The sequence below is a fragment of the Dipodomys spectabilis genome, unplaced genomic scaffold (genome assembly GCF_019054845.1).
Source record: "Dipodomys spectabilis isolate Male_0828 unplaced genomic scaffold, ASM1905484v1 ptg000221l, whole genome shotgun sequence".
Lineage (NCBI taxonomy): Eukaryota > Metazoa > Chordata > Mammalia > Rodentia > Heteromyidae > Dipodomys > Dipodomys spectabilis.
In genome coordinates, this window is record NW_024870898.1 from 1,089,563 (window position 1) to 1,117,406 (window position 27,844).

Below are 27,844 nucleotides of genomic sequence, written 5' to 3' on the forward strand. Positions count from 1 at the left end.
TTTTTGTTAAGGGTTCAGTTTATGAATTATTTCATTGAAATTTACATTTGAAAATTAAGCTTACAAATCAGATTTAATTTTATTCATGAAGTTTTTGGTGTATGAATACTTCATATTTTGCAATTAATATACATATATATATATCGTACCACCATTAATTACATGATATTTCCACAAAGCAGTTCTTGAGAAGATTAGTTTTCTCAACAGTAAAACCTATGTTGAAAATATAAAATGCATTATACTGCATACTTATGGCTGGCAGGAAGATGGAACATTTTCTAGATTTATGCTTAGGACAGGTGATAGTACTTGAGTTTCTATTCTTAGTTTGACCTCGCCACCTTTCTTAAGGTAAGACACTTAATCTTTTAATGTTTCAGTTTATCCACCCATAACACCTGTAATGTTATTTCATGAAGACAATATGTGGCTTACATTTGACAGCAATTGAGGATTTGATATGGAAGGTGTAGTGGAAGTTCAAATTGCTAGGTAGAGAGTATTTGTATGCTAAATGATAATCCAGACAAATTACTAATAACTACATTTAGAAAGTTACCACTCTGGAGGGAATTGATATTTGATATTGTTGTCCTGTGTGTTCTAAGTTACCATCATAACAGTAGGAAAATAAATCCCATCCTGGCTGTGTTACAAAGGGATTAACTCACTCCTTCAAGTGGTTACTAAAGCTCCAGGCTTTTAAACAACGAAAGGCAAAAGCGTTCTTTATATTCTTTACTTTTTTCCAGATAAAAGCCTTATACCTAATCTTGGATTAATTTTTCTTTTGTTTAGGGCTTTTTAAGTTAATTTCTTTGTAAAGAATAAAGGATAAACCATGTCAGTTAACGCAGCCAAAAATACCCTATACAAATATGTACATGGGCATGCTTTTGATTTTTAGATCAAAGCCAAAGCACAAGATTATGTGAGCTTGCTTATTATACATTTGTTCCCAGCTACTTATGCCTTTGTAAAGAACTGGACATTAACTAAATAAGGAGGATTAAATACTTCTACTCTAAGAAAACGAAAATAGCCATATTACCATTTTGTAAATTTTTCATCTGCCAAGTCTGGGCTAACATGAAAGAGAGAATTTCAAAAGATTGTTAGTCTCTTCACAACGATCTGCCTCTAGGTTTTATGGCATATGATAAATGTGTGTGTGCTTGTTGTGAAAGTTGTGTGAGTCATGTGGAAATTAGGTCCATCAAAAACAATTAGAGGACTGCCTGCTTTACATATATATTTCTTAGATACAATATTTAGATATATACTATTCTATTTTGTTCCTAAACAAAACAGGATAAACAGGGTAAACAGGACAGCTATTAATATCTCCATTTCATAAATGAAAAAAATTAATTTGGCTAGTAGGTAACTCAGTAGACATAGATTACATCTGGGCTTTTTATTCCAAGTATACTGTTCTTTGCTTGAGTTGCACACAGTAAAGTCAACAAACCATACACTGTTATTGTTAATGAGAGATTAAAATTATAATTTTATATTATCTATTTAATTTTACTGTTAACTTTCAGTTGTTTTTGACCTTGCTATATACTCTTGGTTTGCCATTTTGCAGTGCCATAACACCATAGCTAGAAATCCTTGTTTTAGTATCTATTAAAAATAGCCATCATATATATTTTAAAAATTATTTGTATATATTAAATGTAACTTAATATTAATCCTGAAATTCAGAGTTATTTTTTATTTTTTGATCATTTTGAAAGTAGTAGTACAAAGAGGTTTCAATTCAACATGTCAGTTTGTGAGTACAGTACATCATGATCAGTGTTACCCTTCAGAGTTAATTTTTCAAAATGTCCACTATGAGATTGGAATTATACTGCTGGTGACATTTCCTTTCCTTCTTTGTAGAAACAGGTATAGTCTAAGTAAATCAGTGACAGATACTCGTAGACCCATGGGTCAGTTGGCTTCAGTTAGATATGTGACCTTTCAAAAGCTAAGTGCCTGTTTCAGGAAAGATTGATTTTTGACCCTGTAGACATCAAGCTGTTCTTCTGCTTTATAAAGGTCCTACTTGGGAAGAAATTTCAGAGTGAATTGAAAATTGATGTAGATATAGTTGAAAAGTCCCTAGTACACTTACATAAGGAACGAGGATATTGTTTTGTTTTCCCAGCATGCAGTTTTAAGGTCAGATCTATGACTCAGAGCTGTGCACTTCCTTGGTGGTATGCATCAATGACAGGCTGCCAGTGTAAGCATCCAGAAGGGCTTGTGCCCAGCTCAGGTTGCTCCATTATAATCCCCAGCTGAGCAGCCACCTTTCCTTTTTTTAAAATAGATGAAGACAACGTGAACATTTGAAAATCAAGTACCAGATGTACTTTATAGCCTTCAGTCAAAAGACTTGATGAACATTATGACAGCTCCTTAATCTTGAGATGTACATCCTCCACCACCACTAAGCCTATCATGGTGTGACTTGGTGTGAGCATCCATTTGTGTACATTGCTGATACAAGCTTTCTCCCAAGTTTGTTTGTAATCTCATTGGTGTAAGGCATTGTGATTTGGAGCAAAGAGCAGTAGACATTGAATGAAAAGGCACTTTGTCTTTGGGCAATTTATTAGCTAAAGTTGTTCTTAGCATAGTTGGCATGGAATTTCCAGATGACATCTGAGAACAAAAATAATCTGCCAGGGCTGGGAAGGTGGCTCAGTGGTAGAGCGCTTGCCCTTGCATGCTCGAGGCCCTGGGTTCGATTCCTCAGCACCACATAAGCAAAAAGAAAAAAGCTGGAAGTGGCGCTGTGGCTCAAGTGGTAGAGCGCTAGCCTTGAGCTGAAGAGCTGAGGGACAGCGCCCAGGCCCAGAGTTCAGGCCCCACGACCGGACCCCCCCCCCAAAAAAAAATAATAATCTGCCATTTCGATAAGCTTTGGTGGTTGCTGCCTGATCCCCTTGAGATTTTTGTCATCCTTTTCCTTTCCATTCATGTTCTTTATGAATCAAAACTCCCTTTTACTTCAAACATGTAGGATAATTAGTGGATTTCTTGTTTTCACTGAAGAAATAATTCCATTCTAAAATATATTGCATATTGTCACTGATAATGCCAGAAGACTTCATTCCCTTTGGCTGTCTTTACTAGCACCCATGATCAAGTGATCTTTTAATTTTATTATAGAGGAATACTGTTAACACAAATGATGCCCTGATTTATAGAAGTTGAGGTCACAAATGATGCCCTGATTGATAGAAGTTGAGGTAAAATCACTAAAGAATTTTAGTTGATTCAGGATATGTTGAAGATGATTAAGACATTATGGCTGCAGGTCTTATCCAAGTCCTGCCATACGGGCTTGCAAAGGATCTTCAGAAAGTCTCATAGACCAATTTACCTTTCTTCACAGCAGATCCCAGAATTAATCCCTGCCCCTTCCTGGTACTGATTCTGAGGCTGATCAGATGCCCTTGTTTTCTTCCTTGGGTTCTCCTGTAATGGACACAGTTGTGTCACAGTTTAAAAAGCTCTTCTTTGATAAGAAGAGATTAACTTTTGGGGACCTATAGTGACATCTGTGGCCTGACAATATTGGGCCTCCCATTGGCACTAATTTTTCATAGGTTCTAGGTCATTGTGGGTTTCTCTCCAGCAGGACAAATGATATCATAGCATCTGGTCTGTGCAAAGGTTGGCTAAATAACATCTTCTCCTAGTCTTCCTAACTTCAGAGTGCTTGATGCTGAATTCATCTTGATGTGGGCATGGTGTATTGACCATCATGTACCTTTGGTTGAGAATGGGGCAGATAGAGCCCGGGAAGGAAAGCTCATGAGACTTATCTCCAATTAACTACCAAAAAGCTGAAAGTAGAGACCTAGCTCAAGCTGTAGAGTACTAACCTTGAGCACAAAAGTTTTGAGACAGTGCCCAGGGCCTGAGTTCAAGCCCCAGGACTAGCACACATAAAAAAGTAGAAAAGAATGGGATAGATGATACATATTTCTGACACCTAAGAGATCTTAGGCCTTGCTGTTGTATTTATTCAAGCCACGTCTCATCATAAGCAACCTTATATTTTTGTACTAATTCTTGAGTTTATCCTGAATGTGGCCTAACAAGATAGATCCATGATTTAGTAGTCATTTACAACTAAATAGCATAATAGAAATGTAATCTCCATTCTGTCTGGAGCTGCATAATGGATATAGGTAGCTTCTTTTCTTTTCTTTCTTTCTTTGTTTCTTTCTTTATTTCTTTTTCTCTCTTTCTTTCCCTCTTCCTCCTCCCCTTCCTCCCCCTTCCCCTCCTCCCCCTCTCCCTCCCTCCCCCTTTCCCTCCCCCCTCCCCCTCCCCCTCCTCTCCCTTATCTTCCTCCTCCTCCTCCTTCTTAGTTGGTCATAGGGTTTGAACTCTGAGCCTGGGCACTGTCCTTGAGCTCTTTAGGTCAAGGCTAGCATTCTACCACTTGAACCACAGCACCACTTCCAATTTTCTGATGGTTTATTGGAGGTAAGAGTCTCATGGATTTTCCTGCCTGGGCTGGCTTTGAACTGCGATCCCTAGATCTCAGCTAGGATTACAGGTGTGAGCTACCAGTGCCTGCCCTAGGTAGACTCTTTTTATTGTTATTCTTGAGAGGCCAACTGAATCTATGAGATGTAAAACCAAGGTGACCTGCCTTATTCATTAGTACTCATAAAGGCAAACATTATTTGTTTTGTTAGCAAGTCCATTAAAGTGGCCAAAAAGGCTAATCATCTCCTGGCCCATTGGGAGGAGTTAGGGAAGACACAACCCCAGAATTGGGCAGGTGACCTAAGTATCAAAAGAGCTATGACTATCCCTCTGTCTTCATCCTTTGTTCATTCCTCTCTCCTCTTTTTTTTTTTGAGTCAGGGTCTCATTATGTAATGAAGTCCATAGCTTGAATTACAATCTCATAAACTTTTCTTGCTCATGTTTGGATATTCATCTTTCCATACTGGGCTTTTCTACTGCAAAAGGACATTTCTTAGAGTCTCCAAGTCTTTTGAGATTTGCCCTGTAGTGATCCAGTCACTTTTAGGCCCATGGTCTTTATAGCTGGGCTATTTTCATTTTTTTTTTGGTTGGTTGTGGGGCCTGAACTCTGGGCCTGGGCACTGTCCTTCAGCTCTTCAGCTCAAGGCAGGCGCTCTACCAATTGAGCCACAGTGCCACTTCTGGCTTTTTCTGCTTATGTGGTACTGAGGAATTGAACCCAGAGCCTCATGCATGCAAGGCAAGCGCTCTACCACTGAGCCACCTTCCTAGCTTCTGGGCTATTTCCATTTCAGAGTTGAGCAAGTTGAGTTGCAGAGAAGTGGGCTAAAGTTTGCCTGGGTCATCCAAGCAGGAAGCATTGAAGGCAGAATTCCAGTCTAGATATTCTGGCTCCAGAATCCATGCTATTAACCATTATACTATATTCTTCTGAAATTTTATAAAAATATGTAATCACATTAAACTCAGGGACTTCCCATATCATTTATCTTACAACTAGCAATGTTAATTGTTCAGCCAGTTTCATATGCAATTATGCCTTGAATTTAAGTGAAGCATTTGAACGTTATTGTGCCACTTAAACCACTTTATGTGAAGTTTGTAAATGCAGTTGGAAAAATCAGTTGTTACTCTTTGTTTCATTTTCTCAACCTGGGACGATCTCATGTTATTTACACTTAGGCACATGCTTCACCTATTCTCTTTGATTATCACACTGCTTGAAAAAGAATAGCAAATAGTTGAGATTGAAGTAAATATGATGTAATCTTACCCAGTACATACCCATTAGTGATGTTTGCTACTATTCTACATAAAGTTGTAGATTGGGGGGGGTAGTAGTCTGTGAATTGAACCCAGAACCTTGCATATACTAGGCATATGCTCTACCATGGAGTTATAACCACATTCATAAGACCTTCCCCTTTTCCTCGCCCATTTGCTAGATTTTGTGTTCCTGACATGTACTTGCTACCTGGCATAATGAATGATTTGTAATGAACATAAGTTTGCTGGTCACTGTTTTGGAGGCTGGGAAGTTCGATTATGAAGGTGCAGGCTTCTGGTAAGGGCTTTCTCGGTGTGTTATAACATGGTGGAAATGAGGAAGGAGGGAAAAACTGGGCAAGGGAGGGAGAGAGTGGGGGAGGGAGGGAGGGGCAGAGAGACAGAGAGGAGAAGAGAACCCACTCCTGAGATGTTGAGCCCACTGCCTCCATAATGGCATTAGTCCATTTCTGAGAACTGAGTCTTCATAATGTAAACACCTGTCACTCTCGTTCCTTGTCAGCTGATTTGGGTAGACTTTCTGTTCCTAATTCAACGTAACCTATATCTCTTTCATTGCTATGCCAACTACGACTTCCAACTTATCTCATTTAGTGTTTTATGGTCTCTTTGAGTAGATTGTTGCTGGAGTATGAGAGAATCTAGTGTTTCATCTCAGCTCACATAACTGTCCCTTCGTTTCTGGGTTTGTAACCCATATTAGCCGTTGAATGCTATGGAATTTCAAGGGACCATGACCATCATCGACCAGCAATCTTATTTTCATGTTTTGCATTTTCATGAGCAAAGACTTTGTACTGAAGCAAGTTGCTAATATAAAATCCAGCACCTTGATCAAGTGTGCAGCCACCCAGGTTTTAGACCTGGAGCTACTGTTAACTCAGGTTAGCAAGTTATCTCCCAGCCATGGAACCATAACCTTCCCATGTTGTAAATTGAGGCAATTGGACGAGATCACATTGAAGATGAATCATAATTAGGTTGGAGACAACAGAACTGGAGTACTTCATCTACAAGTCCTCCCAGCATTGCTAACTTTTGGAGGAACCTACACACTATATCAACAAGTATAGACTGACCAACAGGGAAGATAAGCTACTACTTGTGCCAGTAATCTATTGGTAGACCAACACTATCACTCTGGTTCTCCTGCTGAGGTTTTGCAAAATAATATATGTACTGACACAACAACTAGTTCTTTCGATAGCAAGTTGTTTTTGTTTGCTCTTTGATCACAAGTCATTGTGGGCTATCAACCTCGTGAGTCCTGCCTAGAAGCACACCTGTCTGGATGGAGACATTTCAGGGGCAGACAAATAAGGGCTCTGAAAGATGGCAGCCAAGTAAGCTTTCACCTTTGGTACTTTTTCAGTTTTCCAGAAATCCAGATTGACCCTGAGACCAAATTAGTCAACTCCAATGCCTAATAAAATATGGGCTTCCTGAGTAACCTGCAGCTCACTTCTTGTTCTCTATCTGATAGTCATGCGCACATTCCTACTTCTGTGTGCCATTTTGAATGCAGATAATCTCCTGAGCGCACCCTACATAACCACTCGAGTATGTTTTTTTCAAACTTACCCATGAATTCGAGGGCTATTCTCTGTGTGGGGGGTTGAAAATATCAATATACAATAAGGCGGCATGTTCATTCTAGTCCTCTGATAAATAAATATGTGTGTTACTAACCTTAATATTCCACACCAGGAAGCAGGGCTCATGAAATATTATGGTCTTTTTCTAATCAAGGAGGTTAATCATAGTTATCAGTATTATTAAAGGTATGGATAGAAGCTTGTTTGACTTAACTCTTCTTTCCTATCAGGGATATTAATCAGCTTGGTAACTTATAGGATAGGACTATGGAATGTTTAGCCTTCTAGCATCTATCAGAAGCTTGAAATGTTCTTAACAGGTGGACTTGGTGGATGCCAGGAGTTAACATGATTGAAAGGGTGTTTTGAATCATGGCACATGGCAACATGAAAATAAAACAGATATATCACAAGTGGGTGGTAGAAATAGCCTGGAAGAGAATTTTAACACCTAAAATATGACAAAGATTTATCCTTACCAATAGCTTCTCAGTTTCATGAAGCATTCATCTTCCCTTTGATCTGAGACTCTATATTTGTGCTACTTATTTCCTTCTAAGATTCTTTCTGGTTTCTATTCTTCTGTTTCACTTAAAAAAATTCAAGACAATCATACCTGAAAGTTATTTGTCCAGTGTTGTCCTGGTAATTATTTCTATTTAGAGGCCCATAAAAATATCTATAGGCTGTATTTGGGAGAGTTGTGTCTTGGTGAGGGTCATCCTGTGGGGACAGGAGACATTTAGTACTGTTACTAATCATGGGATGACATTTCCAGAAATCAAATGACAGAGGCCATCGCACCAGTTTTCGTTCTTAATCCCTGAGTGTATATTGTAAGGAAACCTTCTAAACCCTCCACGGTTGTGGAAGGAACAGGTCTTCAGTGGAGTTGTTTAGTATTTTCAAGGTGTCATGATGTTAAAAGAGTTTTTGATTTCATATGTCTGATCTCATTTGTTAATAGGTCTTCTTTTCATAGTCAACTGTGCTTTTGCTCTGAGATTTGGAGATCCTTTGAGGAGGCAAGATTTTATTTAGATCTTGCATCACAAAATCATCCTTCATATGGTTCTGAGGTGTTTTTTCATTTTGTTCTTTGATGGGTATGTTGGGAATTGTGACATTTAAGCAGTGACTTTGCAAAGTTGGACTTGTTAATGGGGAAAAGTACTCTTCCCACCTTAAAGATTGACAGGAACATGAGATGGCTGAAGCTGCTCTGGGCTTGTTCTGGCAAGAGTACATAGGACAAGAAATACTCTGGAGAGTTCAACATTGAATCACATCATATCATAGTACATGACTAGATGCCTTAATCTTGCAATTGGACTCTCTCAGGAGAAATTGTTGACAGAGAGACTAGTGGCCAGACAAAATTATATTGAGGAAAACAAACTTGTATTATTTGATACAAAATTGGTGAGGGGAAAATACCAATGTAAAATAAAATGAAGATGAAATCACTAGTAAATACTCAAAGACTACATTCCAGGTTATTACCAACCTCTTGTTTCTGGTGATAACTAATGGCTAGTAATTAACTGCAAAAGTTTTCAACTGTTTGCAAATTTCTTCAGTAAAATGAAAATATAGTGAAGGAGAAGCATGAGCACAAGTCATGCTGTAAAGAACTCCTAAGATGTGCATGGGCCAAGTGGGTCACCGAATTTGCTGTGTTTGACCCTTGGGTTGCACCACTTGGAACCTGAAACACCCAACGGTGTTTCAGAGGTAAAGAGTCCAGGATTAAGTTGCACTGTGAGAATCTCCACAAATGATATTCCATCATAAACTTATTCTCTCCGCCTAAGTGACAACTGAATCCCATTAGAGGAGCTTTACTATTGACATCTCTGAAGAACCTCATTTGTAATTACCAAAAATAAATTGCCATTATTTCTCACATTCCCCATTGTTTCCTGCTATCCCAGAATCTCCACCTCAGAGGGCTTGTGGGCTACATTCCCTCCTTTGTGTCTGCTCAGTTTTCTTAGTCCTGTCACTTCGTGTCCCTTCTATCTAGAGTTTCATTTCCATGATCATTGCCATTACCTCTCATTTATCCAGCCCTTTTTTATGACTCATCTGAACAAATGCCATACTCTCCCAGGCTACTTCTTGCCTTGTAGAATTTTCTTCTGCTATCTGCCTTTCTTACCACTGCTTGTATTGCTCATCTCATGCTTCTCTTGCACTGATAGCAAGAAGGCTCTCTGCTCTTGCTTTCCTCCCTCTCTAGCTTTGAGTCTCACCATTTCCTTGTCACTACACTGCTCAATCTCATCACTCCCAGGCTGCATTGTGCTTCTTCAGTCGGCCTTCTTTCCTTCTCATACTGTTGTCAATGTGCCATATTTTTCTTAGAATGAGTCCTCCCCATTCTTTATATACTCCATTCTTCAGGGATCACCCACATGCCATGACATCCACAAATCTCGTTTCTGATCTCCAAACTTGATATGCTATCTGACAATGATAAATCATGCAATACTTTATATTTTTCCTGTAATACCACACTCTGCTTTGCACTGCATTTACTTGTAAATTTATTTTTGGTACACTTGATGGTAAAGGTGGAATTTTATTTTTCATATCCAGAAAAATATCTTACACCACACAGTAGTACCTGTCTTCAAAAACTGTTTGTTATAGATGATAAGTGAATGGATGGAGTAGCATCTACAGGTAGATCCCAAGGAGAGGGGATGTTTAGGTAAACTGTGGTACAAGTGTTTCCCACAGGATCCCATTAGATTGGGGCTAAGGGGCCTTTAATACCTACTAGCCCTCACTGAAAAATCTTGGTTTTGCTAGCACAGTATAGATACTAAGTGGAATTGTTCATTAAATACCAGCCAGCTCCACCAACAGTGTATAAAGGTACTGTGTAAACAATACAGTGATTGTAAAGGATATTATTAAACATCATGCTGTTAATGTGTAACAAGATCAACTCTGGTACCAACAAAGCCAGTGACTGATTACATATCTGCTAAATAACCATTAAGGTGTCTGCTGCATTGACCCAAGACAGGACAAATTATTCTTGTTGAGAAATTGTTTTGCACAAGGCAAAAGGCCTTTGTCATTTGTTTTTGTGTTTTGTGAGTTGTGCAGTGGAGGTGAATGTTTGATCAGGCAGTGGTTATGCCTTATGAAGTTTACAAGAAGGCCATGTTACCTGGTTGGTGTGAGTTACAGCTAGATTAAATGTAGTTCTGTGGCTCGGCTCCCAGCTGAGCCATTACCAGTGGCTACTTCATTAGTGGTCAGAAAGCCATTCCCTTGTCTTTGTATATTTTCTCCAGAAAAATTGATTTAAGCCTATTTGCCAATTTCTTAAGGCTGTATATCTGTCCATACTATGTGATTTCTTTGCAAAATGATTTGCCACCTAAAGGAATGGCTTTGCTTACTACAAGACTCCATCCTGATGTCTAGGTTGAAACTAGAATGAACTCCCTAAAGAAAAGCATTTGGGCCAGGTGCCTGGGGCTCACACCAGTAATCCTATGTACTTAGAAGGCTGAGATTGGAGATCAAGGTTCAAAGTAAGCTTGGGCAGACAAATCCAAGAGTCTTAGCTCTAATTAACCACCAAAAAGCTAGGAGTAGGGGCATGGCTCAAATGAACATTGGAGGCCCTTAGTTCAAGCCCCAGTACTGACTCCAGGAAAAAAAAAATGTGAAGAGCAGTTGGAACTTTAAGAATATGTTCTCACTACTGCAAGAAAGCTGTTTTAAAAGTTTAGGGTGGTGAAGGTTAATCATATAATATGAGCACTTCCCCTAGGTGAAAAGTGTAAATTTATTTTAGGGGTGTGGTGTTATTACAACTGGCCAATCCCTCGGCCATAATTTAATCAGTTTGGACAAAGATCATCAAGAAAGATATGGGTGGAGAGTGCACAATGCCTCTGTCCTTTCCCAGGTTTAGTTTTTTTTAACCCTAGCAGGTTATGTATTTGCCTGAAACATCCTAGCTTTTATCTTCTGCCATTTACCACCTAACCAGTCACTTTTCCTTGAAGGCCTAAGGAACATAAGAATCAGGAAACTCATTCACTTATTTATTCATGAAGCACTTAATATGTTGCTGTAGGAATATGTAGATAAGTAAAGCACTATTCAGTCTGGTAAAGGAGATGTGTGATTAAGGTCACTAACAGTGTCATACATAACCAGACAAGACAGTGGCTAGAAAGGTTACTGGGCCCCATGTCCTGTGCCAGAGTGAAAGCCAGCTGCCTTCCTTGAAGTTCAGTAGCCAAAGAAAGCCACTTTTAGGATTCTGGGTGGGACTATATTTTGGAGGCTTGATTGACACTTAGGGCGTCTTAGAAGTTATTCTTCTGGCACATAGTTTGGTTAGTACCTGCTGAGAACTGGGCTTTGTTCTAGGTCGTGAAGCCATAGCATGAGCTCTACCACCATGGGACAAAGGGGAGAATCAGACAAGTGGGAAAAGGCATTATTGTCCTGCCTAGTGTGTTAGAAGGCCGTTATAACTGTGGGAACCACATATTGGCAGGGAGAGTGGAGTGAAGAATATTAAGGCAATTTGAATTTTCAAAGGATGGCCAGTATCTCTGCCATTAATTGAATCCGTCTGGACAAGGGAAAGGCTAGAAACAAATGGGTGGGAGCACAGTGAGAGTGGTCAAAGGAGACTTCACTGACAGCGATTTGGAGCAAAGATTTGAAGGGATTAGAGGAGCAACTGGAAGGAGGCCTGTGCCAAAGAGGGTGCAGGGAAAATGGAAGAAGCCAGCGTGGCAGAGTCAGGGAAAGGATGGTTCCTAGGGAGACTTGTAGTACTGTAGGCTTTTCCTAGAACCCGTCATGATCACCCCTGTTTAGCCAAATGTTGACTTGTGGAGCTACCATAATGTATGAGGTTGATGTCTTAATTCATGTTTTCACTTTTATTGCTCCTGGCAATAAAAACAAATAGTAGATTGAATGGGTAGGACAAAATGTCTTCACTGTGTATATAGCAGGGATATGTATATGTGTGTCCCCATTCCATTCTGTTCTACCGGATGCTGGCAGGATAAGAGCAGCTAGAATTTCTCCCCATTTCAACTGATCTCTGCAAGATACCAAGGAAGACAAGGAGTTAGTATTATGATGCCATTCATCTCTATAGTTGTTGTGGCCAAACCTTTTAAATTACACCAGTAACAAAAATCCATCTATTCCAGTTACCTTTATCATTAACAGCACAAAAATGCATTATTTATAGCACCAAAGACAAGCACTTGAGGCATATAAAGAGGATTAATATGGTTGGCACAGCATTTAAGCTATGTCAGAGCTCAGTCCAAATTTTATTCCGGTAGAGATGACTTTCTATGTGGCCTCTCTGGCTCTGGAGCTAATTTGGATGCTGAGTAGCCCCACAGGTATTTATATGTAGCGTTTGGTATTTTTACTGGGTCCTATTCTTCTCCCTTGGATCACCTAAAATGGTTAAGAATTTTCTAGTGGGATTAAGGTTGTGATCTCAGGGGAGGGGTGAGACATCTGCTCTTGGTTATTTTTGTGAGAGCTGCTTCCCCTTAAATGTATGTTCACAAATGAGCCACAGCCTTATCAGCTGGGGTTGAGGGAAGACTGGTCTGGGTGCTGCTCTTGAACTTGGTCTCTCAGCCATGGCTTCTCAGAGACACTCAGGTAAGATCTTCATGTTCTTCGTCTTATCTTGAGCACAGTTTTGTTGGGGCAGTAAATCTGTCATTTGTCTAAAAGATAACTTTTTATTAAATAGTTCTACTCCTGTCTAAATGGTAAATAAATCACAGCTTGTCTCTATGTTGTCCTTGCCTTTTCATGCTATTTCAAAGACAAATGACTAGTAGTCTTTTTTTCTGTTTTCTTTTTTGATCGTGGAGCCTGAACTCTGGGCCTGGGCGCTGTCCCTCAGCTCTTCAGCTCAAGGCTAGCACCCTACCACTTGAGCCACAGCACCACTTCTGGCTTTTTCTGCTTATATGGTGCTGAGGAATCAAACCCAGGGCCTCATGCATGCAAGGCAAGCACTTGGCCACTGAGCCACCTTCCCAGCCCCTGACTTACCTTTTTAAGTGTAAATAAAAATACAACTATATTTTACATCTTCCAGAAGCTCTAGTGAAATAGAAGGTTGTGTGAGGAAAGTTGGGAGCTTGGTTAGGGATTTTTGTCACTTCTAAGTGTCTCTCTTTCTTTCCCTTTCTCTCACATGCACACATCTTGACAATGCTTGAAATGGAATTTAAAGTTTTTGAAAAAGATGAATACAAGCAGGAAAGAAGAATTTTGTAACTGAGAAAGTCCGTAATAACTACATCTTCCCTTTTTCTGAATGATGTTTTAAATCTTGAATAAATAGCTTTGGATCTTTTGATATGGCAGCTGGTGTGGTATTAGTTATTTTGTGGAAAAGGGTCATAATTTCTGTTCTAGACCATCATGACTTTGTGTAAGAGTCTTTCTTGTGCTTTTCTTCTAACCTAACATTAAGGAAGCTATTGGCCATATAAAGAACCCCATGGAATAAGGGCTGCAGAAATGGACTGAAGCTCAATTCTCTAAAGTCAGCCTGATGCCTCTGTCTCTTCCTGAAGCCAAGAATGTGGCAGTTGCTCTATTGCCCTCCTCCCAAGTAATGGTTCCTTTACTTGGTGCTGATTAAGTAAGGCAGTTGGGCAGAAAACAAGTACTTTGTCCTGACTCCCAACTTTTAGGATAAGGGACAAAATAATGACTGGTGGTAGTTTTGGGAAAATTTATTTTTGAAACCTATACTTGTCTGTTTATATTTCAACAGTGAAAATACTTTCAGAAACTTCTAAATATTTTAAGGCATATATGCTGTAGTACAATTCCATACTTTAATTAGCTTGTCTTCTTTGTTTCCAAGTGTTCAAAGCTATCCGTTTTTTCTTTCCCACCTTTTGAGAACTGTTTTTAAAACATGGTACCACATGCCTGAGATTGTGGTTATAGACTGACATATACATTCTCTAGATGCAGACAGACTAGTCAGTGGTACCAGTTGTCCTAATGGTCCTTTAATACACATTTATCCAGAAAATAACTCCCCATTTATTTACTAATGAAGTAAAATAATCATACCAGGTGAGAGATGTATCACATATCCAACTATGACTTTTAAATTCCAAAAAATATATAATATGTGTTTATCTCATTCTAGAGGCTGTAACTATCATTAGATTAGATTAATTATAGTTTCATATAACTTTTAGTGTGCCCGTCCTAGAGCTTGAACTCAGCCTGGGTGCTGTCCTTGAGCTTTTCTGTCCAAGACTAGCACATTACCACTTGAATCTGGCTTTTTGGTGGTTCATTAGAAATAGGAGTCTCACAGAGCTCCCTGCCAATTATGGCTTTGAACTATGATCCTCAGATTTCAGCTTCCCGAGTACCAGTGGTATTTTTCATTGTCTTAGGTTCATTAAGCACAGGAAGCAAAACTAAGTCCTGTTCTCAACCCCCCCTCCCCCCCAAAAAAAAAGCGAACCTAGGTTTATGAAAGAGAGATGTCTTCACAGAAAACAGTTCATGTTGTCCTGAAAAAGAGGGCTTCAAATGTGACAAAGGAGAGGCTCAGATTATTGGATCAGAATCCACACACTGAAAGAACATTTCAAGCACACATAAATTGTGTATTTTTGACATTGAATACTTTGAAACATTATTATTTCTTTCATTCTTTGGCTTTTCAAGTAAAGGGCTTGGGTGGGATTGGGAGGGAAATAAGATCATTTGCCACATTCTACAATCATTAATCCCTTTCACTAACTCCTGTTCAGGAGGCTACAGATGCCTGCAGGGAGGGAAAATAAGAAGTTGGGATAGGAGGGAAATAAAGCCGATTGACTTCATGAAGAAACCAAAAATGATAATCAGAAGATTTGATGGTGAAGGTTGATGGTGAAACTGAACATTTTGTACAGTCAAATAGCTGCCTACTACTTAAACTATGACTGGAGTCTGTCAAGTGTTTCCTTCCAATATGAAAGATGGAACATGCTACATGTAGTATGTATAAACTTAAATATTTTCATATTTAGACAGAATGGTAATACTAGAAGAGAATTTGTCCTGATGGAAGTTCAGTGGCATGTAAGTTTTCATTTGATAGTCTCTGATAATCTCCTGATAAGAAATACATTCTGAGGATATTAGCTTTCTCTCTCTCTCTCTTCCTCTCTTCCTCTCTCCCTCTCTCTCTCCCCCTCTCTCAAAAGGATCTTATGCTTTTTTTCTAAATGCAACGTTCTAGCGATGTTCTGATACCAATGAATCATTGTGTACATGTTTTGTTTCTAAGGACAGAGGTACTGATTTTTTTCTGAAATTCTATGGGACACTGCTTTTCATCCCTGATTCACTCCATTGCATAGCAGCTATGGAGATGTTTATTCCTCAAAACTTATCTGAGGATACCTCCAGGTGCATTACTATATGAATGACACAAATGTTCTATTTACTGGCTGAGGCTTCTTTCCATTTGTTGAAGTTCTCAGCAAAGAAACGTATTCTTTCTTTGGAAGGCAACATTTATATGTGGCGTCATTATCCAACCAATATGTTGGACTTAGGAATTAATAAAAATAAATGGATTTTTTTCCATTTGAGTTGCTGTTCATTGCTTACACTGTACATTATAGCACTCAGGGAAAGCATATATTACCTTAATCATAGTATTCACACTCACCCTAAATATGCTTATTTTGAACCACTTGAGTCTGAGTAGAAAAATGAACATTAGACGGAAAGAAGCACATGAAAAATGTACGTACAAACACTTCCTTAAATACAAACTACATCTTCTCTGAGACATTTAGAGTAAAAAAAGAAGTGTTGAAATGTTATATTACTCCTATGTGTACATGTAAATTTAAATCCCAACCTTCTCTTGATGTACTGAGGAACTTGTTAGCATCTTGCATGTAGAGAAGGATTGTTCTGAGAGAGGAAAGTTGTTAAGACAAGAGTGATGGGGCTGGGAAGGTGGCTCAGTGGTAGAGTGCTTGCCTTGCATGCCTGAGGCCCTGGGTTCAATCCCTCAGCACTACACAAGCAGAAAAGGCTGGAAGTGGCGCTGTGGCTCAAGTGGTAGAGCGCTAGCCTTGAGCTGAAGAGCTGAGGGACAGCGCCCAGGCCCAGAGTTCAGGCCCCACAACAGGACCCCAAAAAAATTAAAAAGAAAAAAGAAAAAAGACCACATGACTGAATTGCAGTAAGGCCTTGAGACCAATTGATGAGGTAAACCCAAATAGCTTGCTGTTTTCATTGAGAATAAGGTTCAACGTTTAACAAAATTGAAAAATAGGAAGTGGTGCTGTGGCTCAAGTGGTAGAGTGCTCGCATTGAGCTGAAGAGCTGAGGGACAGTGCCTAGGCCCGGAGTTCAGGCCCCACGACCAGACACCCCCCCCCAAAAAAAAGACAAGAGTGATGTTTTTTCAAGCAGGAACAAAAGGAAACTCAATCATCTCAGAACAGACACCTAACATTTGATCATCTAGTTAACTAGTTTCACTTTTCTAAATGCATTCTAATTAAGTTTCTAGAATTCCTTATTAAATAGTTATATCAAATATTTTTGTCTTAAAATCAGGGGGCAACTCACGACTTTGAAGTTATAGGTTAGATTTTAGCACTTTAAGGTTAGATTTAAGCACTTTTTTCTTTTTTTTTGGGTCCCGTCGTGGGGCCTGAACTCTGGTCCTGGGCGCTGTCCCTCAGCTCTTCAGCTCAAGGCTAACGCTCTACCACTTGAGCCACAGCGCCACTTCCAGCTTTTTTCTTATGTGGTGCTGAGGAATCGAACCCAGGACCTTGAGCATGCAAGGCAAGTGCTCTACCACTGAGCCACCTTCCCAGCCCCAAAGGTTATGATTTTTAAAACCAGTTCAAGATATATTGTATTCATAAACTGCTTTGTTAAATAGCAACACTTTTGTACAACTACTTAAAGATAAAATATTAAAAATAAAATGACGTCATAACATTTTGTATTGTAACAGGTTAATTGGGCCATGAAAGATACTGAAATCCTGGCAGAAACAAAGTTAGTGTTGTACTGAAATGGGCTTGAATAAATGAAATAGAGCTAGATCATTTGAATCTGCGTTGAGTGACAATCCACCTTTGCCAGCATTGGTCATTTATTTGGTGAGATTTTAGAGTTGTTAATCCCTTTGTTAGACAAGTGCTAACAAAATATTTTGGTCTTCTATACACATCACTTGTACTTTATGCAAAGTTTGGAATAGTAAACTATCATGCCAGTTGGAATGTATTATTCTAACTTTATTCCAGAGTTAAAGTACACAGCGTGAAGATTTGAAATAGTCTTTTGCCAAATAATTAAAAAGTGACAAAAATATGCAGTGAGCTAATTCAGTTCTACTTAATTAGATTCCTTGCAAAAATAGTATTAAACTTCATGGTTTGACATAGACACATATTAACAAACTTTAAGTATTCCTAGCCTGTTTACTTACTAGGCAACAAAGCCTACATTCCTAGAAGTCCCTATTTTATCTTGATTAATAAATGTTTCCACACATAAAAGTAGCTTACGTCATCTGTCAAAATCAATTCTAAGACAGGCTTTTTGATATTTATTTCTCCTTCTGTATACAGTCTGGGTTTAAATATATAGTAGTGGGGAATATAAGATGATTATGTGTGTGTGTGTGTGTGTGTGTGTGTGTGTGTATCTGCAATGATATGAAATATGTATGTATATATGTATGTATGTATACATGTATATATGTATATATGTATGTATATATGTATATATGTATGTATGTATACATACATATATATTACATATCCTTGCAGAAAAGAAAAGAGATTGTCTAAGCTAGGACTCAAAAGCATCAAGACACAAGGCTGATACTATTAGCTTGGAGTTCATTCATTTAATGTTCCTTTTGTTTAGCATTTATAGGTTTTGTTAAAGCCATAATGCAGTAACATGGAAGTGGCATGTGGCTAAGTGACATTTTCACTTTCAACATGGCACTTCCTTGTTCAGTGGTGGTCCAGGACTATGTCACCATCTGATTTGTGGAAATGTGCTAGAACTGTAGTAGTGAGCATGATAATAAAAGAACTTGACATTGGTAGGAGTTCTGAAAAAGTCAGTATCATCTTTTAGATGTGGCAAGTAAGATCTCTTTGGTACTATGAACCATAAATCAGTTTTCCTTGTCTTCAAAACCTCTAGGTATCTCTATATTGGATTTGTTGTGATTTCTACCATTTTTTCTTTTGTATGATACTAATGGCCTGAAAAGTATCAAAGGATAGGACTCCACTTAGAGTATTTTAACATAGAAATATTTGGAATCTATTTGTGCTTTGATCATCATCAAAAGAGGGATGGTAAAATACTATGTTCAAATTTGTATTCTAAATAAAACAAAAAAACTACCAGAGTGAATTTCCAAAATGAGATTTTTTTTCTTTTCTGAGAGGATAGTGTCCAAAGTGCTAACCCAGCCATGATTACTGGCCCTGCAGGAAGTCCAGGCTGGCTAATCTTACAAATGCTTTTTTTTTTTTTTTTCTGCCAAATGGCATTTAGGAGCCACTGATAATTTAATTTCCTGGCATTTTTTACTGGATGGAGATTCATGTGGTTTCTCAACTCAGCTTATTTCTTTTTCTTAATTCAGTCAGCTCTTAGTAAGAAAACAATCTTTGTTGAGGGCATAATTTCAGTATGGCAAAGGGAAGACAAATATCTCCTGCGATGTGGGGAAGACTGGTGAGAGAATGAGTGCAGGAGTGATTTTCCACTTGCTGTCCTGACCACAGGGTCTTTGCTTAGATACCTGAAGGCCACAGGCAGCTGAACAGCTGTTTCAGGTACACATTGTGTAATTCTAAGACATGAGCCCTGGATTCATTGTATGTGTCTATTTACTTTCTAAGTAATGTAAGGGAACATCCTGGTGATCTTTTAGAGAAAAAGTACAAGAACCATTCTCTGGTCTCCCTTAGTCTCTTGACAGTGATGCACCTGTGCCAAGCAACTGTCCTGGCACAAGAATGTCACTTATTTGCTTCCTGTGCCAGCTCTCTTGAAATCTGGGTGGTGTCAGTGTGAGGCAGAAAGCATTGTGTGTGTGTGTTCTGTGGCCCACTTTCCCTTGTTTGGAGGCTGGCTGCAGAGATTTTCACAGGTCTGAGTGAGAGTTCACTAGCCTCAGCCCAGGCGGGTTCCCAGACACAGGGTGTGGTTTCCTTAGCTCATTCTCTGCTATTTGGTTGCCTGTGGCAACAGGATCCAAACAACTTGGACATGTGGTTATATAAAAAAAAAACCTGGGAATGGAACCCAAAGCAGGAGTTTGGGGCTTTTCAGTTGGTGGAAGAGCTGTGGTGAGTTGTGGGCAACTGCTCAATTCGTTTCCCTCATTCTTTTTCTGTAAATTATACTGCAGATGTTTGCTAGCATGATAATCATATGTGTGAATAGTTGGAGTTAAAATAGCCTTCATTCTTGTGTTTCCTACACAAATTAAATAATTGCTATCTATTTACTCATGCAAATTTATTTCTGGGGGGGAGAGAAGAAAAATTAGCATGTGTAAGGCCTTGAGAGCTAATAGAAAACTCAGATTTTTTTGTACCTTCTTAATGACAGGATTCTTTAAAAAATGACTTTGTAAAGGGGCTGCAGAGGACTCTGGATGGCACAGGCTGTTGTCTAGGGGCCATAGCTAGAGAGAGGGCAGGGAGGGAGTAGAGATTAGGAAACGGTCAGATTAACCCTTTGTAAAATCCTTTTTTTTTTTTTTCCAAATTATACTTTAAACTTGAAGTGAATAAAATAATGAATTCCTAAATGTTAGAACTTCCTTGAATATGTCTTTCCTTGGTTGACCTGAAAGAGATTGATTCTAGTCTGCCACAAATCAGAGAACATTGTGCCAACTAATTCATAGTTGCAAAGCTAGCTAGTGTCAGCTGAGAATGCTACTTTGTTAAAACTCTTTGTGGCCCTATGGTTCAAGCCTCAGAGATCTGTCAACTAACTATCTGGGACAAAACTCTTGGGATCTGTTTGGGGACCAAAACTACTACTGCCAGATTTCAAGTAAATACAAGCATTTCAAACAAGGATTTATTGTGGGCCTAGTGTGGTACAGTTACCTATTCTGTGTGTGTGTGTGTGTGTGTGTGTGTGTGTGTGTGTGTGTGTGTGTGTGTGTGTGTATGTGTGGTCTGTGTGTGTGTGTTTCTTTTTTGCAGTAATGGGATTTACACTCAGGACCTTATGTCAGGCAGGTGCTTTATCACTTGAGCCATACCTCCAGTCTTTTCTCCTTTTTTGAGATAAAGTCTTGCTTTTTGCCTGGGCTGGCCTGGACCACAATCTTTTAAATTGATCTTTCTGTTTCTGAGATGACAAGCGCACAGCACCACGCACTGCTTTCATCAGTTGAGATAGAGTTTCACAAACTTTTTGCCTAGGCTGGCATTGAACTCCTAACATTGCTTCCTGAGTAGCTAGGGTTGCAAGCATGAGCCAGAGCTTCCAGCTACCTGTTAAGTTTATATTCCAATGACCAAATAGGAGAGAATGAGGTCTCTAGAGCATACTCTTTCCCATGGAAATTGACGATGGGAGAGGTAAAGCTTACAGAGTATACTGTGACATTTATAGGCAGCCCTCAGAGCAGAGGGCCCGGTTACGCTTTCTGCACTAACCAGTGGGCTACCTTATAGGCCAATGCTGTATGCGCACAAGGCACCAGCTGCTCCAAGCTCTTGCCCTCATGTAAAACAATTTCTTCTTTCTGGCCCATTCCATCTACCCTTCACTCCTTCAGCTTACTCCTCTGAGTGACTGAACCATACCAGCTGTGAGCCACTTGTCTCCTGCAGTGTCCTTTGTAAGTCAGCACAGTTGTCCATCCAGGCAAGGATTTCTGCCATCTCCCCAAGGAGACACTGGCCCGGAGCCTGTGGCACTTGGACAGTGGGACTCAGAGTACTTTCTTCCCAAGAGCTATAGTTAAACATCAGTTGCTTTGGTACTCAGCAGCTAGCCAGGCTCCAGGAGGCTGTCTGGACTGTGGGCAATAGACCCAAGACATTCAGAAGGTTTTCCTGGCCAAGTGCAGCAGTACCAGGTGCCTCCCCGGATCCTCAGCAACAGACCCTCCTTGCATTTCCAGTGGTCATTTGTCCAACTTACTTGTCTGTGCAGGTCCCTCCAGGTATAAGGTGGGCACCATGGCTGAGAAGTTTGACTGCCACTACTGCAGGGATCCCTTGCAGGGAAAGAAGTATGTGGAGAAGGATGGCCATCACTGCTGCCTGAAGTGCTTTGACAAGTTCTGTGCCAACACCTGTGTGGAATGCCGCAAGCCCATCGGCGCAGACTCCAAGGTAACTTACTCTCTTGTCTATGTGTTAACTGGACGGGCCAGGCTTCCCTTGATGCCTGACAGTGCTTCTGCTATTCCTAGCAGTTAAATATGGCTCTTGGACTAGCTGCACCCCATGGCTGGCTTTTTTTGATTATATAGGTGGAATATCCCTTACCTGAAGTGTTTGGCAGCAGAAGTGTTTCAGATTCTGAATTTATACTTTATGGAGGAACTGAGAATTGAACCCAGCTGTCTCACATGCTAGGCAAGCATCGAACACTTGAACCACACCCTAGCCATTTTATTTGTTTGCTGTTTTTGTTTTTGTTTTTGAGATGTGGGCTCTCACCAACTTTGCCCAGGCTGGCCTCGAACTCATGATCCTCTTGCCTCTACCCTCTCAAGCAGCAGGAATTACAAGCAAGCACCACCACACATATCTTGGTCTTGGGACCCAAGGACAAACACAAAAACTAATTTATGTTTTGCCTACCCTTATATACATAGGCAAGGGTGGTTTTCCTACAATATTTTAAAATAATTTTTGCATGAACCAAAAGTTTGATATCCACAGCTGAAGGAGCTGGGAGGGTCTTGTTTTCCTTGGGGACACTCAATAAACTTAACTATTAGGATTCGGAGTTTAACTGATCTAGGATGGAAGCCAGGTGTGGAATTTTCCACACGGGCTTTAATATTGGCCCTCAGACAATTTCAGATTTGGGAGCATTTTGGATTGCAGATTTGGGAATGAAGATTGCTCACCCTCTACTCTTAAGTATTTGAGGAATTGGGATTTTCGTCTGATTACAATGTTCTTCCTATCTATCAGTCCTAAGAGCCCTTACTTCAGGGCTCCCTCACACATAGGGGACTGTTTGTGTGGAAGGGAGTTAACTCTGAGGCCTTGATGGGAGAATTCCAGCGTCTATCCTGGTGTCCCTCACAGCAATGCCCCCTGTTCTGCTTGTTTTCCAGGAAGTGCACTACAAGAACCGCTTCTGGCATGACTCTTGCTTCCGCTGTGCCAAGTGCTTTCACCCCTTGGCCAATGAGACCTTTGTGGCCAAGGACAACAAGATTCTGTGCAACAAGTGTGCTACTCGTGGGGAAGACAACCCTAGGTGCAAAGGGTGCTTCAAGGCCCTTGTAGCAGGTACTTTTCCCCCTTCCACACTGGGCTGCTAGGGAAGAGGCCCTAAGGGCAGACACGATGTGGGCTTGATTGTTGTGTGTGTGTGTGGGGGGGGTGTTAATGTTGCTGTGAGATGCTTTGAGGTTTTAGCATATATATGTACACATATACATACACGTATATATGCGTACACATATATGCTCGCACACACGCACACACTCGGAGACTAAAGAACACTGGGCAAGAGCAGCCTGTGGCAAGAGAATGAAGTGAAAAGTATGTAGCGCTCTCTCATTTGGGTGTAGTAAGTGATCAAAGCATGCTTCCCCTTCAGGGTATATATGTATATATAATATATCTTACATATATATTATATATATTCCTTTTGAATCTCTTTAAGGCTACACAGGGGGTAAAGGTGGGGGAGTGGGGATTAGGCATTTCATCCTAAAATAATACTTCGGGGGTCCCCACCCACAACAGAACCCTGGGTTGGCATGGAGAGCTTAGCTGGAGGCATGAGGCCAGTGATTGCAGGGCCTGCACCCCTCAACTCCTCTTCCTGAGTGGATGCAGCCCCCTGCAGAGCCTATCAGCGGGGCTACACACTCACTTCCCTCTGCAGGAGACCAGAACGTGGAGTACAAGGGCCTCGTGTGGCACAAAGACTGCTTCACGTGCAGCAACTGCAAGCAAGTCATCGGGACTGGAAGCTTCTTCCCGAAAGGGGAGGACTTCTACTGTGTGACTTGCCATGAGACCAAGTTTGCCAAGCACTGCGTGAAGTGCAACAAGGTATGTGCGCAAGGCAGTTGTGCATTCAACTGTTGTCTCTAGGAGTGTTTCACAGTTTGCAGAGCACTTGCACACACACTATCCCATTCCATCCTCACGACAGCCCTGTGACGTAGGAATTATTGTGCCCACTTTACAGATGCGGGGACTGAGATTCGAAAGTTGTGTCCAGACTACTTCACGCTGTCAGTGTGTCTGTTCAGTCTGGTGGCACAGGCGGTTGGCACTGGGCTGAGCTGGGCAGCCCCGGCTCTGGAGGTCTGCCTTCGCCATTTCATTGCCCATGTAACTTTCCAAAGGGCTCATCATCTCCGAGCCTTGGTTTCTTCATCTGTAAATTGGGGATAATAATAGCACCCACCTCCCATGGTTGTTGTGGAGATCAAATGAGATCTTTTATACCAGAGCACCCAGCACAGTGCCTGGCACATGGTAGGCACTCAAAAAGAATGGTTGTTGAATCTGAATCCAGTGCTACACTCCCTGGTCTAGGCCATCACATCTGGAGGAATCACTTACCAGGATCAGCCCTGGCATGCCGATTGCTTTGTGTGTGTTACCTGCTCTAAGAAGCTGGCTGGGCAGCGTTTCACCGCTGTGGAGGACCAGTATTACTGCGTGGATTGCTACAAGAACTTTGTGGCCAAGAAGTGTGCTGGATGCAAGAACCCCATCACTGGTAGGCTAAAGAGTCCTTGCTAAGTCTGCCAGGCTAGGTTTTGCGCATGGTAACCATCTCTCATTTTCCTGAGTCGTAGGTTTCATCCACAAAGGTCCCTAAGGATTGCCCTTTGGCCCTTGCCATTGTAGTTGCAAAGGCCCCTTCCCAATAGCATTGGATTCTCCCCTAGGTCAGGTTAGCCTTTGCAATGCAGAACACTTCCTGACTACTGCTGACCAACTAACTAACAATGCCAATTCACAAGCCTGAGACCCACTGCCTTGGGCCATAGGCAGGCACTGCGCCAGGGGGGATTGTGGGGGCAGAGGGAGGGGCTGGGGTACGGGAGAAGGGGGGGGAGAGGGGAGAGAATGCGCTGAGGGACTGGGGAGGGCCAGAGGAAGGGGGGTGGGCTGGGGAGGCTGCAAAGGCATCACCTGGCTTTACAATACCCCATAGCTGAAGGTTAGTGCAGAGGTGCCTGCCGTTAGGGCGTTTTTTTTTTTTAATTTGTTTATTTAAAGGTTTTTTGTTTTTTGTTTTTTGCGATCAGAAGCAAAGCTAATCACTTCATTCCTCATCTTGCGGCCGCGCTCCACGTGCCCTCGGCCCTTTCCCCTTCCTCCAATTTTCCCATCTCCCCGGAGAGCCTTGAAATGTACATTTGAGAAGACTTTTGCCATCCTCAGGGAAAAGGACTGTGTCAAGAGTGAGCCACCCAGTCTCTAAAGCTAGGAAGCCCCCAGTGTGCCACGGGAAACGCTTGCCTCTCACCCTGTTTCCCAGCGCCAACCTCCGGGGCAGGCATCCGGGTGGAGAGAGGACTTGTCCCTCGTGGGTGGTGGTTCTTTATAGAAAAAATCGAAGCTTAGCCGCTCCTCGAGGCCCGGTAAGTGCACACCCCACGAACGGCCCAAGTTTGCCTCCTGGTGGCCACTTTGATGCCATGGCCCTGACCTAAATCAAAGAAACTGGTTTTGCTGGGAGGTCCGTGCGCGTCCCAGGGCAATAGATAGTGGTGGTGTGGGAGTATGGGTTCATTAAATCAGGGAAGCCCATGGCTGAGCTCTGGCATCTTCTCAGGTCCTTGAGAGCCGTAACAGGGTTGCAGTGGCATGGGGGACATTGGCGGCGTGGGGGACAGTGCACAGTGGGGGACAGATGCACGATGGAGTGGAGAGGAGGGGGGTGGGATGCAGGGCAAATCCTGGCTCTGTGTGCTTGTTGGCTCTGTGAACACACAAGTCGTCATTTTACCTCTGCATCATGGCTTCCCGGTCTGTATTCATTCAGCTGTCTTTCTTGTTTTCTTTTGTGTGTGTGTGTATGTGTGTTTTTAACTACAGGGTTTGGTAAAGGCTCCAGTGTGGTGGCCTATGAAGGACAATCCTGGCACGACTACTGCTTCCACTGCAAAAAATGCTCCGTGAATCTGGCCAACAAGCGCTTTGTTTTTCATGGGGAGCAGGTGTATTGCCCCGACTGTGCCAAAAAGCTGTAAATTGATGGGGGCGTCTGTCCTGTGAGACGAAATTTCAGTCATCTTTTTTTGTGCCCCTGTTCTTTTCTCCGCCCTACACCATTGATAGGGGAAGAGTGGTTTTGCACCTCTTTAAACTTCTCCCTTCTGTCCTTTCTATTGTTTTGCAGTGTTGCTCAAATAAGGACAAACAGTGATTGTATTAGGATTTAGCAACAAGCATCCTTGCAGCAAAGTTAATTTCTCTACCGCTGCAATGAGCAAACAAAAACTTAGACTTGACTCTTCTGCATGTTTATCATAGAGCAGAAAAGTGTTAACCATTTAGCCACTTTGTGATGTAAGCAAGAAACATAAGCGATAAAGCTCCTACTGAGCTGCCTTTCCAGGCTCAGCTGGGACCCGCCATGTAGTCAGTCATACGGCGTGCAAGAGTCGCAGCGGCTGCTGCAGCTCACGGCTCACACTCTTTGGTGAGCAGAAAAAGAACTTGCTGGAATGCATGGTTTAACTTCCTCCTCAAAACTCTGACCCTCTTTCTATTCTTTTGTGATCTCACCTGACTAACATTGAATTTCCGGAAAGTTAACATTTGAACTTAGCTGTAAGTTTTCCCCCTACTAACGTCCGATTTCCCCCCCCCCCCCCAGTGGCATGTTTTCTGAGCGTTCCCACTTTAAAGTACGGAATATATAGGTGACTGGGAAGGTGTACACGCCTACCTGAGAAAACGAACCTGTTTCAGAGCCACATTGTCACAGTGGAAGCTTGACAAAACTCACCCTTCCGTCCTTTTTATTTCTCTTCAATGACATTTTGTTTGAATAGTAAAAATAGTTTATGGGTTTGGAAACTTGCATGACATGGAGCCCCCTCAGATGTCACTGCAGTTTGGAGATTCATCCTATAGAAGTGAGTGAACTCTTGAAGGGTAGCTTAAGCAGGCACCAGGCTGCGTCAACATGAATATCACATTTCAAAACCATGACAAGTGAAATCCCTTTGTAAAATAAAAGTTGTTGGCTCTTTGTCCATGTGTTCAAGAGGACTACGAAGTCCCTTCTCTTGTGATTCCTAGGAGGTTTCCTCGAGAGCTTAGCTCTCTGTGGGGAAGTGGGGCAGCCACTCGCCTCACAGGCAGAACTAGCTTTTCACAGTTTGCTTCCCTGAAGTTGTGGGATCACCTACTTATTGTATTCTCCATGATTATATTACAGATATAATGAGAAAATAATCAAAAGTAAACATGTAATGACAATACATATTGGAATTCTTGTAGAAGTGGTTGTAGACACCGATGCTTCATTTCTGCATTCTGTCATTAGCTGTTATCATCTAATGTTTCAGTGTATCCTTACAGAAATAAAGCAGTATAGAAAGAACTTGCCTCCTGTCTTTTCATTCTGCTCAGAGAAAGTATCACAAGCATCACAAATTCAGAACCTTTTTCAGGCTTCAGCACTACCCTCAGTTCAGTGTAATTATTTAGAACATATGAATTATAAGAAAACTAACCTAGCCAGCCGTCAGTGGCTCACGCCTGTAATCCTAGCGACTCAGGAGGCTGAGATCGCAGTTCAAAGCCAGCCCAGGCAAGAAAGTCTGTGAGAATCTTATCTCCAATAAACCACCAGAAAATCGGAAGTGGCACTATGGCTCAAGCGGTAGAGTGCTTGCCTTGAGCTGAAGAGCGCAGGGACAGTGCCCAAGCCCAGAGTTCAAGCCCCACAACTGATAAATAAATAAAACCTATAAATACCCCTCTGATCCAGTATAACAAAAAAACGTGAGACCACCCTAACCCTGGAGAATTTCCCTCAGATTTGCATATCATTTAAAAAGGACAGATTGAGATGGGCACTGGTGGCTCATGCCAGCAATTCTAGCTACTCAGGAGGCTGAGATCTGAGGATCGCAGTTTGAAGTCAGCCTGGGCAGGAACCTCCATGAGACTATCTCTAATAAACTA

General features: G+C 41.3%; 1 protein-coding gene across 5 annotated transcripts in view; it reads left to right on the top strand.

Moving 5' to 3' along the window:
• The window catches only part of Fhl1 (four and a half LIM domains 1), a 66,921-nt gene extending 39,671 nt beyond the window's left edge, over positions 1–27,250 (top strand). For 2 of the 5 annotated variants that reach the window (XM_042697530.1, XM_042697529.1), the window contains exons 3-7: positions 21,642–21,823; positions 22,783–22,960; positions 23,565–23,734; positions 24,227–24,413; positions 25,085–25,437. In XM_042697530.1, the coding sequence (XP_042553464.1) occupies positions 21,668–21,823; positions 22,783–22,960; positions 23,565–23,734; positions 24,227–24,413; positions 25,085–25,356 (963 nt within the window). In that variant the 5' untranslated portion in view covers positions 21,642–21,667 and the 3' untranslated portion in view covers positions 25,357–25,437. Of the gene's footprint in view, positions 1–12,987; positions 13,074–19,782; positions 19,808–21,641; positions 21,824–22,782; positions 22,961–23,564; positions 23,735–24,226; positions 24,414–25,084; positions 25,438–25,741 lie in introns of those variants that run through there. The other 3 variants (XM_042697533.1, XM_042697532.1, XM_042697531.1) reach the window with 3 other exon arrangements.
• Positions 27,251–27,844: the final 594 nt, after the last annotated feature.